The 19,876-nt window shown below is 39.7% G+C and overlaps 1 protein-coding gene across 1 annotated transcript in view; it reads right to left on the bottom strand.

The window, feature by feature from the left end:
* PPFIA2 (PTPRF interacting protein alpha 2) overlaps window positions 1-19,876 on the bottom strand; it is a 647,901-nt gene that overhangs the window by 179,531 nt on the left and 448,494 nt on the right. The window contains exon 7 of the mRNA XM_075066795.1: window positions 18,104-18,220. Within this exon, the coding sequence (XP_074922896.1) occupies window positions 18,104-18,220 (117 nt within the window). The remainder of the gene's footprint in view (window positions 1-18,103; window positions 18,221-19,876) is intronic.

Below are 19,876 nucleotides of genomic sequence, written 5' to 3' on the forward strand. Positions count from 1 at the left end.
TGCCTCCTCCGCTGAGCACACAGTCCAACTCTAAGTCTTCTCCAATCAGCGCAGCAAGCCTGGGTGGGGAGGAGAATTAAAGCACTGCCGACGTGCTCAGTGGAGGAGGCGGAGCCGAGGTGAGCTGGGGCAGGCTACTCAGGCAGGCTTAGTTTCCGCAGGACGTCTCCCCAGGCAGGGTTAGCTGCCGGGGGGAGGGAGGGAGAAGGGGGGAAGTCTCCCCAGGCAGGGTTAGCTGCCTGGAGGGGGAGAGGGGGAAGTCTCCTAGGCTAGGGTGAGTTGCCATGGGGGGATGGGGGGGGGAGAGGGATTAGCTGTCCGCGGTGGGGCGGGGTAGCTGCTGTAGGGGGGCTTCCAGGTGGGGGGCTGAGTTAGCTGCTCTGAGGGGGGCAGGGTTAGCTGGGGAGGGTGCAAGGTGGAAGTTTCGCCTAGGGTGTGAAACTTCCTTGCACCGGCCCTGTACTGGGGAACTGGAGTGTCTAAGGAAATTGCTTGTGTGATTTGTAGTTAGCCAGTGGGGAAAAAACAAAGTCCTCTCTGTTTGGCTGGTTTGGTTTGCCTTGGTGTGCAAAGGAACCCCAGCCTTGGGCTGTAACTGCCCTGCTCTGAGCAATTTATCCTGAATTGACACTCTCCATTGGGTCCCACCAAATCCAGCATCATTACAGACCTTAATGTAGTCTTCCAAGCTGTAGAAACCCAATGTGGAATCAAAATCATGTGGTAGCCATAAGTGATGTTATGAAAGTCCAAAAATAAGGCAGATGCTGCTGTTAACACATTAAAGAAAGCTCTTGAATTTATTACATTAATCCAAAAAATTCCTTTTAATTTTATTTGATATACAAAAGTTGAGAGCTTTGTTAGTCCACATCTTGAGATTGTTTTGGCAAAACATATTTTATTCCCACTGTTATGAAAGAACATGATATTTTTTATTGGGATTAATATATTTGGAATAAGGTGTAAGAATCCATAGCAGCTGGACAGTTTTCTCACTGATTTTGAAAGGCAGACATTATTTGCAGCTGATTAAACTGCTGAAATGTGGGATGCCTGATTAAAGGGAAAAATTCTACTTCTCATTTTAAGTTAAATGTGAACACCCGACACAGTATGAGTAAGCATTTGTCCATAGTTGTTGTCCCACTGACATCACTTCTGCCATTCACAAAGGCAGTTTCATTATGCTGAGGAGAGAGTTCTCGTCCATTGACATAGAATGTCTTCGCCAGACGCTGCAGCAGCACCGATGAATCGCTGTAAATGTAGACATGCATTTAGAGAACGGGCCTGCTGGTTAGAAGGCTGTGGATACATACAACGTATGAAATGATAACACTTAGCTCACTGGCACTGATGTTCAAGTTTCATATTGCATTAGTGCTCAAGAGAAGTGGACAAGACTGCAAGCAATGCAGTGTTAAAATAAAAGCAGTGCATTGTCAGGGAACAAAGTCCCTAATTCAGCATAGTACTTAACAGATGATTTAAGTTTCCACAAGTTTGACTCCCATTGACTTCAATGGCACTTAAATAAAAGCTTAAAGTTAAGCAAATGCTGAAGTGCTTTGTTGAATTAGGGCCGCATACAGCTGGGTCCGTCAAAGTACTTTTAACTAAAAGTGACTAAAAATGGGAGATCTATGGGTAAAATTCATCCCTTGTATAACTTCCAGTAAAGAGCTGGGATGGGCTAACAACCTCCTAAAACAGATGACAATATAACAAAAGTTTAGAATTGTGCTTGAAGGCAAAGATAATTGAACCATAGATGGCAAATGGAAATGGGCAAAGAAAACATTCACTAAAACTAGTGAAGAAGTGCTGGATTCAGGAAGAAACACCATAATCAGTGGTATCTGAGAACACATGGAAGAAGATAGAAGAAAGATGCAAAATTAAAATGAAACTAAATCAAGCAAGAACACAGACACAGTGACTTCAAGAGGCATAAGCTGTAAAGAACCAAGTGGTCAAAAAGAGTTCTAGGAAAGACAAAGATAATTTTATAGACAAAATGGCAACAGATGTACAAACTGCTGCAGCACAAAATGACGTGACGAAACTATATAACATCAATGAACAGCTGTCAAGAAGAAAAATAATTATCAATTGACCAAAGACAATGAGGGCAACTTAACAATGAAGACATCAGAACAATTAAATATATGGAGGCAATACTTTAATCAAGCGCTACCTGGTGAACCACTGGCCAATCCTCAACACAGTGAGGAAGGAAAAGATGTGAACATCGAACTAGGACCTATCACCAGAGTAGAAGTAGAGACAAGAATCAATCAGTTAAAAAGTGGAAAGCCACCAAATCCAGATAACTTTCCAATGCAAGCTCTCAAGGCATATTTGCAGAACACAATGGACATTTTGATAGGCCTTCTACAAAAGATATGGGAAGAAAAAATACCAAATGAGTGAAAAGTTGGTCATGCAGTGAAACAGTTAAAGAAAGGAGACCTCAGTCAGGGGGACATTCAAGTTTTGTCTATCCCAAGCAAGGTATTTACATTCATTATTCAAGACAAAAAAGAAAGGAGTAGATTCAAGGTTACAACAGGAACAGACAGGTTTCAGACAGAAGAAACCATTTTTACATTAAATAGTAACCGTACATAGCTTCATAAAACTGTTGATTGACCGGTAGTCACAGCTTTTACATTAATTTTATGGATTTCCAAAATGCCTTTGATACAGTGGCTAGAACAGTTTTATGGAAGTTGCTATGCCACTATGGAATCCCACAGAAACTTACGATCATTATTTAGAGCTTCTATGACAACATGACATGCCAATAACACAGAACAACAAACTGACTAAGCCATCTGATGATACTACTGACATCAGACAAGGATATCTTATGCCACCTATGACCTTTCTACTGGTAGTGGAAAGATCACACAACCACCAATGGACTTTCAGACAGAAATTAGAAGATGCCAATTTGTAGAGGCAATCAACCTGCTACAGCTTAGCCATAGACACATGCAGGCCAAAACAATGATCTTCAGGCCTAAGCACAATTAGTGGGTTTGAAAATTAACACAAACAAAACTAAAACCATGAGAATCAACACACAAGAAATACCAATACCCTTTCTGGGACTGTAGTAGGGTGGACCCCTGCTCCTGCCCTGAAGGGGTTAAAAACAGCCCTGGGAAAGGGCTGTGGCTGGAGAAAGCAGCCTTTAGGCTGGGGCAAGAAGCCTGGGCTGATTGGGGAAAGTAGGCTCAGCTGTGGCCGTGCTCCAATCAGGCCCAGCTGGCCCCTATAAGAGGCTGTGAGCCAGAAGCCAAAACAGTCTCTCTCTAGCTGTAGAGGGAGATGGGCCTGGCTGCAGGGAGCTGGACATAAGGTACCTGAGTGAAGCAGGGTTGGGAAGCTCTAGCCTAGAAAGCCCCAGGCTGTGGCCTACCGTTGGGCCAACAGGTACTGAGGGTTGCAGAAGGCAGCCCAGGGGTAGGCCAAGGCAGCAGGTCCAAACCCTCCTTGCCTGTGATGAGTAGGCTGATGCTGTAGTCTGCCCCAGGGCATGGGGCTAGACAATGACTGGCAGTAGCCATATACTGAGGCAAGGTGGGGATAGTGGGTGAGGGTTCCCAGGGGAGGGGAGACCCTGAGAGAAAGGGGTCACTGCCAGGGGGCAGCACTCCATGTAAAAGGGCACTGGGTCCAGGGAGGGACACGGGGGCCAGAGGACAGGGGATCACAGCCTGCAGAGGGCGCTCCAGAACTGAATTGAGCTAATTCCCAGAAGTCACCAGCAGGAGGTGCCACAGGGGTGAGTCTGCTCATCTACACGGACTGACATAGAAGTGTTCTGATGTTTCACATGTGTTGGCAGTATCGTAAGTAAAAGAGGTGGAACAGATAAATATACCAAAAGCCAGACATGCCTCTGTAATTCTAAAGCTGTTTTGGAAAAACAGAAATCTTGCCCACCAAACTAAACTGTGATTATTTAACCTCACTTTAAAATCTGTCTTTCAGTATGAAACTTGGAGGCTTATTAAACCCTTAATACTTAAACTTAATGTTTTCATAAAGAGTTGCCTGAGATATCCGATGGCAAGAAAAAAATCACAAAGAAAGAACTCTGGAGGAGGAGGAAACAGAAACTGAAAAGTCAGAATATTATGGAACAAAAATGAAGATTACTAGGACATACATAAAGAAAAGACCTGAACAATATAACAAAACAGGGATTAGACTGGAACCCCCCAGAACCAGAGGCAAGGTGTTAAACCCTGGATAACATAGAAATGCACAATAGAAGAAGAACTGAAAGCTATCAAAATGCCATGGGTAGAAGCTAAGGGTATTTTTACACTTGCAGAGTTTTTGTGCTGTAAGTTTCACTGGTGACAGAGAACTGGTGAAAGTAAAGCATTGGTTGGTGTAATCACTTAATTCCTCAGGTGTCAGAGGGTGTTTACATTAACAGCACTTCCATCACTGATGAGAGCAGTACTCTAGGGCAGCCATCCCACAAGGCAGCTCTCTCCAGTTTGACGATGATTCTTGTGGGAAGGAGGGTGGGGGTGATCATGGGGCATCCTGGGTCCCTGCACAACCTCCTCTCCCCAAACACTGATCAGCTCCAGTAGCTCAGCATTGCTCCAAGGATGGATTGTTTGCTCTGTGGAACATGCATTGTACTTGGCCAGATAAGTGAGCACTTGCCAAGAAAACAGGAAGGGGAGTTTCAAAGTTCCTAGGGCTTTATAGGAGGAGGGGTAGATGTCTTTTTACCTGGCAACAGAGCAGTAGAGCTGCTGGCTAGAGTGGTCACCTAGGCACTGTGGGATATCCTCCTGAGGATAAAAGCTGTGTAAACAGGAAGAATGTTGCACTTGCACATCACCGCAAAAGCATCACCAGTAAGAGCTGTATGCCTCTCCTGGAGGTGGTTTTCTTTTTGTGGTGAAACTTTTCACTGCAGAAAGTCATTGCCAACTGTAGACGCTCCCAGGATTTTTGTGCAAAAATAGGGACTTTTTTCACTTTAAATGGCAAGTATAGACATGCCCTAAGACTGCAACAAGAGACTGTCAAAGTTGGAAGGCAGTGGTAAAGCCCCTACGTTCTGAATGGAATAAGGAGGCATAAGTTAAATAAGTCATAACTCCCATTCACTTCAAAGGAGCTGTATCAGGAATGAATTATATATTTGAGTTAAAAGGTAAAGCATTGAACCTGTCCTTCAGTATTCCACCTCATGGGCAAGGAATAGGCAAGCAATACCTAGGTATAGGAGAAATACACTACTAAAAACAAAGGAGTTACATGAATGCACAATTATGGTTGACATTTTCAATATAAAATGTTCAGGAAATACAAAGTTATTATTCCAAAAGAAACTGCAACTTGAAGCCTTTTGAATATGCTATTTTGTTTTGAAGCATACTGTGACAAAATTTAAGCTGAAGGGGTAGATTCACTTCCCATTGAACTCAATAGAAAGACTCTCATGGACTTTTATGGGAGTTGAATTAAGCCCTAATATGGGATTTTATATTTATATAGGTCAAGATTTTCAAAAATGATTAGAAATTGTGAGCATCTTGCTTTTTGGGTTTCCAGTATGCAAAATATTAAAGGGACCCGATTTAGAAAACACTGAACACTGACTATGCCCAGTACTGTGAACACTTTAGTACTGTCTCTCTAGTACTGAACCCTGGCCACATCAGAATACATCGGAAACTCTAGAGACAATTAACTGTTGTGCACTTTGGAGCATCAGAAGTATGTAGATTCATGGATTCATAGATTCCAAGGCCAGAAGGGACCATTCTTGTAATCTAGTCTGATTTTGTGTGCGATAGAACTTCCCAAATATAATTACTAGAACTACTGGATTTTAGAAAAACATCCAATCTTGATTTAAAATTACCAGTGAGGGAGTATCCACCATGACACTGGGTAAATTGTTCCAATAGTTAGTTACCTTCACTGTTAAAAAATTATGCCTTATTTCCAGTCTGAATTTGTCTAGCTTCAACTTCCAGCCATTAGATTGTATTATATCTTTCTCTGCTAGACTGAAAAGCCCATTATCAAACATTTTTCCCTGTGCAGGTACCTACAAACTGTGATCAAGTCATGCTTTAACTGTCTCTTTGTTAAGATAAATAGCTTGAACTCCTTGAGTCTCAAAGGCACGTTTTCTAATACTTTAATTATTCTTGTGGTTCTTCTTTGAAGCCTTATAATTTACCAACATCCTTCTCGTCTTGCAGACACCAGAACTGGTAGTTTCCAGCAGTGGTCAAAACCAGTAACAAATATGGAGGTAATATATTTTTTCAACTCCTACTCAAATTTCTCCTGTTTATGTGTCCAAGGATCATAGCATTGCACTGGGAGCTCATGTTTGCACTGGGAGCCATAGCATTGCACTGGGAGCTCATGTTCAGCCAACCATCTGTATGACCAGAGTTACTGCTTGCCAGGATAGAGTCTCCCATCCTGTATATATGGCCTACATTATTTTTTCCTAGATGTATGCATTTACACCTAGGGTGCATCCAGACTACCCACTGCATCGGATTTATCGGGCATCGTGATATAGCGAGACGCCATATAGCGATCCCTGAACGCGCTCCCTGTTGACTCTGGAACTCCACCGGAGTGAGCGACGGTAGCAGAGTCGACAGGGGAGCCGCGGCCGTCGATCCCACACCGTGAGGACGGGAGGTAAGTCGGAATAAGATACATCGATTTCAGCTACAGTATTCCCATAGCTGAAGTTGCATATCTTACATCGACACTCCTCCCAGTGTAGACCAGGCCCTAGTCTTATTCAAATGCATAATGACCGGGTAACTCAGGTTACCAAGTGAGCCAGATCACTCTGTATCGGTGACCCGCCCTCTTCATTATTTATCACTACCCCAAATTTGTCTCATCTGCAATTTTATCAGTGATGTTTTCTTTCAGGCAATTGATAAAAATGTTAAATAGCATAAGGCCAAGAACCTATCCTTGAGAGACCCCACAAGAAATACTCTCTTTTAGTAAAAACTATTTCTCCATGCTATTTTTTCCCTACTGTTACTCACACCTTCTTGTCAGCTGTTTGAAATGGGCCAGCCAGATTATCACTACAAAAGTTTTTTTTTCTCCTGCTGATAATAGCCTACCTTAATTGATTAGTCTCGTTAGAGTTGGTATAGCAACACACATTTTTTGCATGTTCTCAGTGTATATATATCTTCCTACTGTATTTTCCACTGCATGCATCCGATGAAGTGGGCTGTAGCCCATGAAAGCTTATGCTCAGATAATTTTGTTAGTCTCTAAGGTGCCACAAATACTCCTCATTTTTTTTGCTGATACAGACTAACACGGCTATCACTCTGAAATCTCTCTCAATGACGATTCCCCATTTAGTGTTACATTTTGGGACCTATCAGTTAGCCCGTTTTAATCCATCTAACATGTGCCAAGTTAATTTTATATTATTCTAATTTTTTTAATCAAAATGTTATATGGCACCAAGACAAATGCCTTACAGAAGCAAAGCATAGTACATCAACACTATTACCTTTAACAACCAAATTTGTAATCACATCCAAAACAAAAATCAGATTAGTTTAACAAGATCTATTTTCAACCCCATGTTGATTGTCATTAATTATATTATTCTCCTTTAATTCTTTATTATCAAGTCTATTAGTCATTTCATTGTCTTGCGTGAGATTGATTTCAGACTGACAGGCTTATAATTACCAAGGTCGTCACATTCATCCTTTTTAAATACCGGCACAACATTAGCTTTCTTCCAGTCTTCTGGAACTTTCCCATTGTTCCAAAACTTATTAAAAATCAACATGACTGGTCCAGCGACATCTTCATCAAGCTCTTTTAAAACTCTTGGTTTTAAATTATCTGGACCTGCTGATTTAAAATATATAACTTTAGCAGCTCCTGATTAACATCCTCCTGAGATACTAGTGGAATGGAAAGAGTGTTATCATCATAAGCTATGACTACATCAATTTTTCCCCAAATACTGAAAAATATATTTTACACTTCTGCCTTTTCTGCATTATTGATAATTCTACCAGTTTCAATCTAGTAATGAATTGGTACTATTGTTAGGATTATTTTTGTTCCTAGTACACTTAAGCTCCTTCTTATTGTTCTTAACTCCACTGGCCATAGATTTGGCCTGTGTCCTTTTGCTTTCCTTATCAATTTTCTACAATTCCTAGCTTCTGATTTATATTCATTACTATCAACTACTCCTTTCTTCCGTGTGTGTGTGAGTGTGTGTGTGTACATATATATTCACTTCTCCTCTAAGCTAGGTTGGTTGTTGAAAAAATACAATCTTCTTCCTCAGTTATGGGATTGTGGTATTTTGGGCACCATGTAAGGTGTTCTTAAAAAATTAGTTTTTAGTTTGGTGATCAGTTCCTCTTTTTCTGTCAAGACAAGGTCTAATATTGAATTCCCCCCTGTTGGATGTAACACTTTTTGAGATAAGAAATTATCATCTATAACATTAAGAAATTCCAATAATGTTATGAACTTCCACCCCCCAGCATAGGTCACTCAGATTGAAGTTACCCATGATCACACAGCTTTTTTTCCTACAGGGCATACTGTGTGACATCCTGCTGCCACTTGTAATAAGCCTCTGTCCCAAATCTGGACCTTAGCGTCCAAAATCTGGGAGCTTAGCATGAACCTCCAAGCTTAATTACCAGCTTGGATCTTATCTCGCTGCCACCATCCAAAATTTCCAGGGTTTTGTCCCCCTCTGGTCTCCCCAAACCTTCCCTGGAGAGACCCAAAACCCAGAAGCTGTGAGTCTACGCATCAAGGGGAAATACTCAATTCTCCCCCTCGCTCTCCCACAGACTTTCCTCTCTGGGCTAACTTGAGAGTATTGATGTAATCTCTTTACATCACATAACGCAGAAGCCTGTCGCCCCTCTCTTCACAATGAGACAAACCTCAACACCAAGGAAACAGAGAATGATTTATGCTCTCTTTCCCTCCTCTCCCCCCTCCCGAGTTTTCCCTGAGAGAGACAGTACTCCTGGCACAGAGATTCCTATCCCCCTTGCCTTCACTAGGAAAAAAAATCCAACAAGTTTAAATGAAAGAAAAAAACACCAATGACATGGTCACTGCATCAAGAGAGCATAACACAGGGCTAATTGCTTAAAAGAATATGAATAATTAGTCCCCTTATTCAAAAAGATATCCAATTTTAAACAATTTCCAGCACTCCACACATGTAAATACAATATAAACCATGCTTTTTCCTTTTGTACTTACAACTTGGGAACAGAAGGGTAGAAAGAAGCTTGGAAGATAGAAAAAAAAAGCTCTTCCTCAAGCCGACAAAAACAAACAAAACAGAACAAAAACAACACACCAAAAGTTCCCTCCCTCACTTTGAAAAATCTGGTTTCCTGATTGGTCCTCTGGTCAGGTGTTTGGTTCCCTTTGTTAACCCTTTACAGGTAAAAGAAACATTAACCCTTAGCTATCTGTTTATGACACCACTATATTGGGAAGGTACCATGCAGTCTTGTCACTGAATATAATCTCCCAAAGTAACTTGGCAAAATTGATAGCCAGGCCATATACTGTATGAAGCAGGGAGGACTGGAGGGAGGGGGTGACGAGAGAGTGAAACTGGTGTGTCAAGAGATGGGGAACAGCACCGAGGATTTCATTAAGGGGTGAATGAAATAATTTTGTCTAATTTTAAACCACTTGTGCAAAGCAGGATAGAAATGTTGACTAAAATTCTTCAGTTTATGTTTAACTATGAAAATGAGTAGAGTGATGGTAGAGGAAAAACATAAAAATGGGTTGGCGAATGGGAAGAGTGAAAAACACAATTGTGAAAAAAATAAAGGGGAGAAGAGAGAAATTCTAATGAATAAAAACAGTACATACACTATATAGACACAGCTCAGTTTTTGATAGCCTAGGTTTTGGGGCAGTAGTGGTGTAGGGTATTTTATCCGTAATACATAGAACAGGTTTCTCTTCAGCTAGAGAACCAGTTCAAACAAAAATCAAATCACCTATGTAGGAATAAAATGGTTTAAATTATGGGGGGAAATGGTTCATGAACTCAAACCTTGCAAATTCCCTTCACTACCCTCCATGCAAGAAAAAATTAGGTAGAGTCACAAATTTGTGAAACTCCTCCTCGGCTTCTAAAAAAGTATGTGGCCTTCCTTACTTGTTGTAAGCACTTGGACTTTTGGAAATTTAACTAAAACCAAATCATCATTTATAGTTAGAAACTTCTCCACTTTGTACACCACTCTTTGCAATATGTTTATTTCTTCATCAACACACTTCTTATATTAGATTACGGAAGCAATATATTTTTTGTACCAGGTGGCAGTTACTAAAGTAACCATCCAAGTAACATGAAAACAAATAAAATATATTTGTTATATTCTAGGCCATCTTGTGACCGGAAATTAACAATTTCTCAAACATAAATGGCTATTTTAACAGTAGATCAACAAAATTTGAATTTTTTGCACATTTTAGTAAAATATATTTCTGCCTGAAATGAATTTGAAAAAAAGTTACAAAATTCCCAACCTCAACCCCAAAATATGACCTTTCAGTCAAAAAATGTGAAATTTCACGGACATTTTTTTTGTTATAGTGGACTTTTTCAAAATTATGAACTAAACAAGAAAATCTTGATTTTTTTTTGAAGAATTTGAATTTTTTCACATAATCTCATCCTTCAAGAGATGGAGGTTATTGTAAGTATATATTGGTGCTGAAGCGAAATTATTGCATAAATTCAGTATTTCACACAACAATTGAAAATACATTATAACAACTTTGTATATTTTTTGCATGAAATATAATATTACACTTCCTGTGACTTCCATAGCTGAAAGAATTAGAGCTAGTCTACACTACCGCTCATGCGATTAACTAAAAAAAATTAATCATGATTTAAAAAATTGTGATTAATTGCACTGTTAAGCAATAGAATCTCAATTGAAATATTTAAAATATATTTTTGGTGTTTTTCTACATTTTAAAATATATTGACTTCAATTACAACACAGAATACAAAGTGCACAGTGCTCATTTTGTATTATTTTTATTACAAATATTTGCCCTGTAAAAATGAAACAAAAGAAACATTTTTCAGTTCACCTCATACAAGTACTGTAATGCAATCTCTTTGTTGTGAAAGTGCAACTTACAAATGTAGATTTTTTTTTGTTACATAAAACTGCATTGAAAACCAAAATAACATAACACTTTAGAGCCTACAAGTCCACTCAGTCCTACTTTTTGTTCAGCCAACCACTAAGACAAACGAGTTTGTTTACATTTACAGGAGATAATGCTGCCCACTTATTTACAATGCCATCTGATAGTGAGAACAGACTTCCACATGGCACTTCTGTAGCCTGCACTGCAAGGTATTTAGGTGCCAGATATGCTAAACATTCGTATGCCCCTTCATGCTTCGGCCACCATTCCAGAGGACATGCTTCCATGCTGATGATGCTCATTAAAAAAATAATCCTTTATTTACATTTGTGACTGAACTCATTGGGGGAGAATTATATGCTCCTGCTCTATTTTACCCACATTCTGCCATATATATCATGTTATAGAGGTCTTGGATGATGACCCAGCACATGTTGTTCATTTTAAGAACACTTTCACAAAATGCAAAGAAGGTACCAAAGTGAGATTTCTAAAGATATATACAGCAGTTGACGCAAGATTTAAGAATCTGAAGTGCCTTCCAAAATCTGAGAGGGACAAGGTGTGGCGCATGCTTTCAGATGTCTTAAAAGAGCAACACTCCGATGCAGAAACTACAGAACCTGAACCACCAAAAAAGAAAATCAATATTCTGCCGGTGGCATCTGACTCGGATGATGAAAATGAACATGCATTGGTCCGCATTGTTTTGGATTGTTATTGAGCAGAACCCATCATCTTCATGGACATATGTCCTGTGGAATGGTGGTTGAAGCATGAAGGGACAGATGAATCTTTAGCGTATCTGGCACATAAATATCTTGTGATGCCGGTGCCATGCGAATACCTGTTCTCACTTTCAGGTGACATTGTAAATGAGAAGAAGGCAGCATTATCTCCTGCAAATATAAACAAACTTGATTGGCTGAATGTGAAGTAGGACTGAGTGGACTTTTAGGCTCTAAAGTTTTACATTGTTTTGTTTTTGAGTGCAATTTTTTTGTACATAATTCTACATTTTTAAGTTCAACTTTCATGACAAAGAGATTGTACTACAGTACTTGTAATGGGGGAACAGAAAAATACTATTTCTTTTGGTTTTATACAGTGTAAATATTTGTAATAAAAAAGAAATCTAAAGTACATGTTGTATTCCGTGTTGTAACTGAAATCAATGTATTTGAAAATGTAGAAAACATCCAAAAATATTTAAATAAATGGCATTCTATTATTGTTTAACACAATTTTTTTATCATGCTATTATTCACAATTAATTTTTTTAATTGCTTGACAGCCCTAGTTATAATGCCCATTGCCTACAGAACTTGAAAATCATAGTTTGGCTATTTATTGAGTAGGCGCACACAGATGTTTAGACTTTCAGGCCAGAAGTGACCATAATGATCATCTAGTTTGACCTCATACGTAACACGAGCCAAAGAATCTCATGCACTTTCTGCATCAAGCCTGTAACTTCTGCTTGAGCTATAAGGCATCTTTTAGAAATCTTGATTTAAAAATGTCAAGTGATGGAGAATTCAGCACATCTTTGGGTAAGTTATTCCAGGGTTTAATTATCCTCACTGTTAAAATATTTTTCTAGTCTGAATACTTCTAGCTTGAGCTACCAACCAGTAGATCTAGTGATGTCTTTTTCTATTAGAGTCATTTATTATCAGAAATCTATTTCCCAAATAGGCACTTGTAGACCGTGATTGGATAAACCTAAACTTTCTTCAAGATAAACTAAACAGACTGAGCTTCTTCAGGCTCTTAATATATGGCATGTTTTCCAGACCTCAAATCATTCGTGTAGTTCTTTTCTGAATCCTTTCCAATATTTCAACATCCTTTTTAAAGTTTGGACATGAGAACTGGACACAGTATTCCAATTGTGGTTTCACTAAGACCTGGTCCACACTGCACTGTTAGGGTGACACAAGGCAACTTATATCAACCTAGCTGTGGATGCATCTACACTTAAATTTCACTCCCATCTATGTAATGGCTCCACTACACTGACTTAATAACACCACCTCTCCAAGAAGCATAGAGTTAAGGTTGATATAGTTAAGTTTATGCAGTGTCAGCATCGATGCTACATTACTTATACACCTCTACCCCGATATAACGTGGTCCTCGGGAGACAAAAAAAATCTCACTGTGTTACAGGTGAGATGGCGTTATATCAAACTTGTTTTGCCTCATCCCGCTCCTCGTTCTCTGACTGCTCCCTCCAGAGATCCCCATCCCTAATCACCCCCAGGACCCCAGCCCCTACCCAACCCCCAACCACCATCACTACCCCCCCCCGCCCTCTGACAGGCACTCACCGGCAGTGGCGGAGCTGCCTGGCTCCAGTCCGCTCCACTCCACCAGCTCCCAGCTGCAGCACTCCGCTTCCCGCCATCAGCGAGTGCAGGGAGGTTGGGGAAAGGATGCCTCCCCTGCACTCCCCTGTGGTGGGAAGCGGAGCAAGATGGCCCCAGCCCACTCCACTCTGCCACCTCCTAGTATGTCAGAGCTTTACTGCGTTGTATGCGAACCCATGTTACACCGGGTTGCGTTATATCGGGGTACGCGTGTATTGACTGTTACTGGCCTCCAGGAACTGTCCCACAATGCCCCATAGCGACTGCTCTGGTCACTGTTGTGAACTCCACTGCCCAGAGGCCAAGTGTACAGGAAGCCTCCCCTCCCCTTTAAAGCTCTGCACATTTTTGAAATTCCTTTTCCTGGTTCCCAGGCTTGGCAAGCACACCTAGCAGCTCTACATTGTTATGTGCAATTGCCTAGCTGACCATGCTGACTACACACTGCAGAGGCACTCTTGCCTGGAGTACACAGGAGGTGTTGGATCTCCTGGGTGTGTGAGAAGAAGAGGCTGTGCAGGCACAGCTCTGATCCAAATGTAGAAACATTGACATCTACTAGCAGATTGCTTGGGAGGAGAAGAGCTGTAAGAGGCATCAGCAGCAGCGCCGCGTGAAAGCCCCGAAGCAGGGAGTGGACAAGAAGGCAATGGAGGCCAACAACTGATCTTGTGTGAAGCAACAGACCTCCTGCTTTTACAAAAAGTGGCATGCCATCCTCGCCAGAGACCCTCAAGAGCCCTGTGAGTACTTCTAAGGAGATCAAATCACAGGCCCCCAAAGTGAACAGTGAGGAGGACTATGGGGACAGGTGACAGAGATCCAGCTGCTCAGCAAGCCAGGAAATGTTTGACTTTAGCGCAGTCCAGACAGTCCTGACAGTTGAGCACAGGTGAGCCTGATGCAGGCGAAGGAACCTCTGGTAAGGATGCAGTTTGCTTTGAAATTACAGGTATGGAACCCCTCCAGTAACAGAACACATCTGTTGATTTACGATTTTTTACTTGTGCTAGAAGTAGTAGTGGAACAAGCAAGAGAGGCAGAGTTGCTATCTGCTTTTCATTGCCCTCTAGAATGAGGCAGAGGAGGCAACATGGATCAGTATGTTTATGTCCACTGGGATGTCTTGTGAATCCTCCGTAGAGATCTCAACTTTCCCTTGCATATGTAGATAGCAGAATGTAAAACAATCAATAGGGAAGCTTCACACACACACACACTTGCTATTTTCGATTTTAAGAAGACAGAGTTAGCAACACTAACAATTAGCAAAAGAACATAAGAATAGCCATACTAAATCAGACCTGTGGTTCATCTAACCCAGTGTCCTGCCTCCAACGACTATAAGCAGATGCATTTTAATGTCTGACTGACCTGAAATATTTCAATTTGGTTTAACACATTGAAATTTTCCTTATAGAATGTTTTCAGAACATAAGAATAGCCATACTAAATCAGACCTGTGGTTCATCTAACCCAGTGTCCTGCCTCCAACGACTATAAGCAGATGCATTTTAATGTCTGACTGACCTGAAATATTTCAATTTGGTTTAACACATTGAAATTTTCCTTATAGAATGTTTTCAGAAAATTTTCATTCCATGAAAATAATCATTATTTCTACTTTTTGTCCCAATTTGAGGCAAAACCAAATGTCAAAATATTGGCATTTTGCGCAGCATGAAAGATCCAGTTTTTTGCTGAGCTCTACTTCCAAGCATGGAGCTTAGCATGGCTCAAAACAGAAGATGTGGCTAGGAAAAAGGAAGTACAGAATGTGATGCTTTCTGCTCAGTGGGGAAACTCAGTTTTAGTATTCTTGAGGAGTCTCATAATTCACTAGTTTAATGAAGGTGCATATATTTGTCAACTAGTAAAATTTTATAAGAAATGAAGGAACAGATGACTAGCTTTTATTTACAATATGTCTGACCCACACTGATTACATAAATAAAGATGCACGCACCATGTAGACTACTCTTGAGAATGCTACTGCAGCCTTCTGAAAAGTAAACTTTCAGGATACAAGGCAAATGCAACTAATCCAAGTTAAAAGCTTATATATAGAAATGCAAATAAATAAGGAAAGTGATTAGTATTGTAAGTAGAATTAATATCACATTCACCACATCACTAAACAAAATGCAAAATTTGAGAACAGCAGTTCTACTCATGTCAGCAATTTGCCAAACTGCACTTTGTATTTGCATTTTACCTTATTAACATGGTGCAGCAAAGAGAGGAGGAGACAGAAATAGCTTCATGGATGGCTGAAATCAAATTCCATATGAAATCTTGTTCTAAATTTCTCCTTTTTCCCTTCTGTAACCTCAGAGGCAAATTCTTTGTCCAAATTCCATACCTGTGGTTATCTCATAGCCCTGATACACTAAATTCTAGAACGACTGGACCTAAACTTTCTCCTCCTCACTCTGGATTACCTGAAGGGTATTGCTCCCTTTACTCTCCCCTCCATACTGGTTATCTGGAAGGAAGAACTACACTTTCCTCCTTCTGGTTCTCCCTTCTTCCTGGCTACTAGAGTATGTTTTTTCCATCTTCTTGTAGGCTATTCTGGAAACTGCTTTTCCACACCCCCCCAATGGGACAAGAAGAAATTCTTTCCTACTGCTAAGACTCTGGATGCCCCACTCACTGTTCTCGCAGGTACTTCAAAAGCACCAAGCAGCAGGACCCAGAAGTGCTGGTCAATAATGATGTGCCAACTGTACCAGAACAGGCTTATAACAAACTTTGCCTCCCACCCTCCTCCTGTGCAATATCCTATGCATCGCAAAGGAATTATTCATCTGTTTTCCATTTAAACAAAAATATTTTCTCATAACCAGAACTTCTAAGCAGACAATCTCATACAGAGTGCACAAACTGCAAAATCTTATACCTTGTTCTTTTCGAACAGATAGACTAGCATGGTCTTCACTTTGCATAATTGATATGGACGAGAATCAGAGGGGGATAAATGTCTTTTAGAGGAGTCTTAGGATGTCCCTTGGAAATTATTTTGGAAAATTAGTAATTCTTGGTGCACAAGCAAAAAATGTACTCTTCACAACTATTTTTACAAGGCCCAGAAATGTGTGTTCTCAGGCATAGATTGTGTAGAGGGATGAACTCCACCAGAAGCACCTCAAGCAGAACTCAAATCACCACAAACTTCCCTTCAATTTAGCAATAGAATTATTAAGGATAGGTTCCCAGGAACATCCTCTGGGGCACTACTGGTGTTACTGGGGAGTGATGATAGCCTCAGTCTTACAGAAACTCAGCTAGGCATTAGAGTTTACAGGATGAGATCCTATCATGTAATTATAATTAAGAAATAATAATGAATAATTGGAATAATAATAGACTATAGTATGAGTTTATTAGAAACTATTACATGAGATCGTATTTCACGGTCTACAAAACAAATACAGTTGCTGTGGGCACTGTCATATGGCTTTGAGCACCCTACCCAGCCAGTCATTAAATAGCAAGTTCAAATCTGCCTCAAGACTGCCATCCTTATATTAACAAGCAGCCTCTAATTTTTCCAAGACGAATACTTGCAAACATAATTAGGTGTCTAGAAGTCTAAATCCTGTGGACAATCACAAAAATGGAGGTTCAATGAGTTCCTTTTAATTATCAATCTATATGTAATAAACAGAATTTTGAGAAGACGTCACTTAGCATCAGAGAGAGGCAAAGGACTGAGAACCTAAGATCTAAACTGGCTTTCATATAAGCCACCTCTGAGGCATTGGACAAAACACTCACTCTAACTGCAACAATTTCTCCATCTGAGACATGAGGACAGTTATGAATACTTACTGACCTCCCATGCATGTCATGGGAATTAATTTACTGTTTATAAAGCATTTTGAACATGTAAAACACTATACAGTGCTAAGCACTATTGGTATTATTTAGTAGTTTTTTAGGGTAATAGTGTGCATTATTTAAAAGTAATAAGTGAAGGTTTGAAAGTGGAAAGTTAGGCAAGTATTCCAACAGAAAGTCTGAAATAGGAGAAGATCCACAGACATTTTACATATTTCTTCCTATTAGCTGTAGGAAAATATGAGATTTTGGAACAGAGCAATGGATCTGTTGGTGTATTAGTTCATAGATCTATTGGTTCTTCCAGAGACCCATTTAATGATTTTAACGGAGTCTTCTGAAATTTCCAGTAGAGAGTAATTCACGATTTACATTACCATCTTTGTCCTTCCACAAGTTTCCACTTATAGGGAAAAACTTTAATTTTCAGATGGGGCTACATAGAAGTCACACTGTTCATGTTCTGGGATGTGCCAACCTTCTCTGGCATCTGGTGGGGACTTTCTACAGCTAGGATCCAACAACCTGGATTTGCTTGATAGACCAGAACTGGGCCAGTATCTGAATCTGATTATTATGTTAGTTTTAGTTTCAATATTTCTCTTTACCTTGACTCATTGAGAACAAAAAAAATTGTTTTATACCTTTTCATGAACCTTTTGCCCTGGCTCCATTCCTTCAATATGTTCAGATTCAGCAGGCCCTTCTCCAGATGCCATTTTCCTTTGAATGTGTGCATTTTGTTCACGTAAAGCTACAATCTGTGAATGAGAAGAGAAATAAATGGTTAACGTCATAGAAATCACCAAGTAGGTTAGCATGAAATGTATTAAGGACTTGATCTGATCCTTGCAGATACAAGGAGGAGCCATCTACCTGACTTCAACTGTGGATTTGGGGCAGACATTTGAAAGGGATTTATAAAAATACTATAATTTATAAATAATAAGAATGATTAGGGCACAAACTTATAAAAATGATGTTTAAATAATATTGAACATATGACTTAAATCAATAAATAGTAACAAATGCAATATTAAGGCTTGCTTACTCATATTTAACATCACCGAGTGATGGGGCATTTTTCATTTATTATTGGTTAGAAATCTGAAAGAGCTATTAGGTCACTGAGTTCACTTCCCTACCTGGACAGGACACAGTCCTTCGTAAAGAAAACAACAGATATAAAGCAGACTAGAGGAAAACCTGGCCAAAAGGCCAAGAAGAAACAAGCCATTATGTAAAATGAAGTGTCTGTTCTAGTGTGAATTTCATAACTTTCAGTGATTATGATATATATTTGTAAAGTATAGTGTATGATGTGAAAATCAACTATGCAAAAATGGCAACATCTTACTCAACAAATATGCATCCAGTTTGATTTCCTTAGTTTCCTAGTTAAACTACATTTGCTTGTATTTTAATTGTTTTTATGTTTAACCTATTTCAACTCTTATTAGTACTAAAAGGTTAACATAGTTTTTGGAGAGGAAGCTGGATTCCCTTCTGGCTTGCATATTGTCATCAGAATTGTTAATTTAAGTTCACTTACAGAATCTTTGTTACTGAAGATAATCATGGAATTGTAGGACATGAGGCAGGACCAAGTATACAGGTGTTTGTCTAACCATTTAATAAAACAATGGGGATTCCACAGCCTCCTTTTGAAGCATATTCTGGAACTTAACTATCCTGATAGTTAGAAAGTTTTCCGTAATATCTAACCTAAATCTCCTTGCTGCAGAGTAAACTCATTACTTCTTGTCCTACCTTCAGCAGACATGGAAAACAATAAATACAGTCCTCTTGTTGTATCTCTGGAATCTCTCCAATTTGTCCACATCTTTCTTAAAGTGAAGTGCCCAAAACTGGATATAATACTCCAGCTGAAGCTCACCAGTGCAGAGCAGAGCAGAGCAGAAAAAATACTACTTGGGTCTTAAATATAAGAAGTCTATTAATATATCCCAGAATGCTATTTGCCTTTTTTGCAACTCCATCACAATGTTTAAGAAAGATGTGGACAAACTGGAGAGATTCCAGAGATACAACAAAAATGATAACAAGTTTAGAAAATCTGACTTCTGAGGAAAGATTAAAAACAGTGGGCATGTTTAATCTTGAGAAAAGAAGATTGATGGGGGACCTGATAAGAGTATTCAGATATGGGAAAGGCTGTTATAAAGAGGATTGTATTTATTGTTTTCCATGTCCGTTGAAGATATTCAATTTGTGATGGACTATAACTCCAGATTTTTGTTTTTCCTTCTTAAGTACTTTTCACTTGTCCTTATTGAATTTCATTCCTTTCATGATGCACAGAATGGAAAGATCCCAGTTTGACTCTGCACAGGATATATGAGACAGATATGCCTTGAATGATTAATAAATAATGATTCTTTCTGGCCCTCAAAAAT

The sequence above is a fragment of the Chelonoidis abingdonii genome, chromosome 1, assembly GCF_003597395.2.
Source record: "Chelonoidis abingdonii isolate Lonesome George chromosome 1, CheloAbing_2.0, whole genome shotgun sequence".
Classification (NCBI taxonomy): Eukaryota; Metazoa; Chordata; order Testudines; family Testudinidae; genus Chelonoidis; species Chelonoidis abingdonii.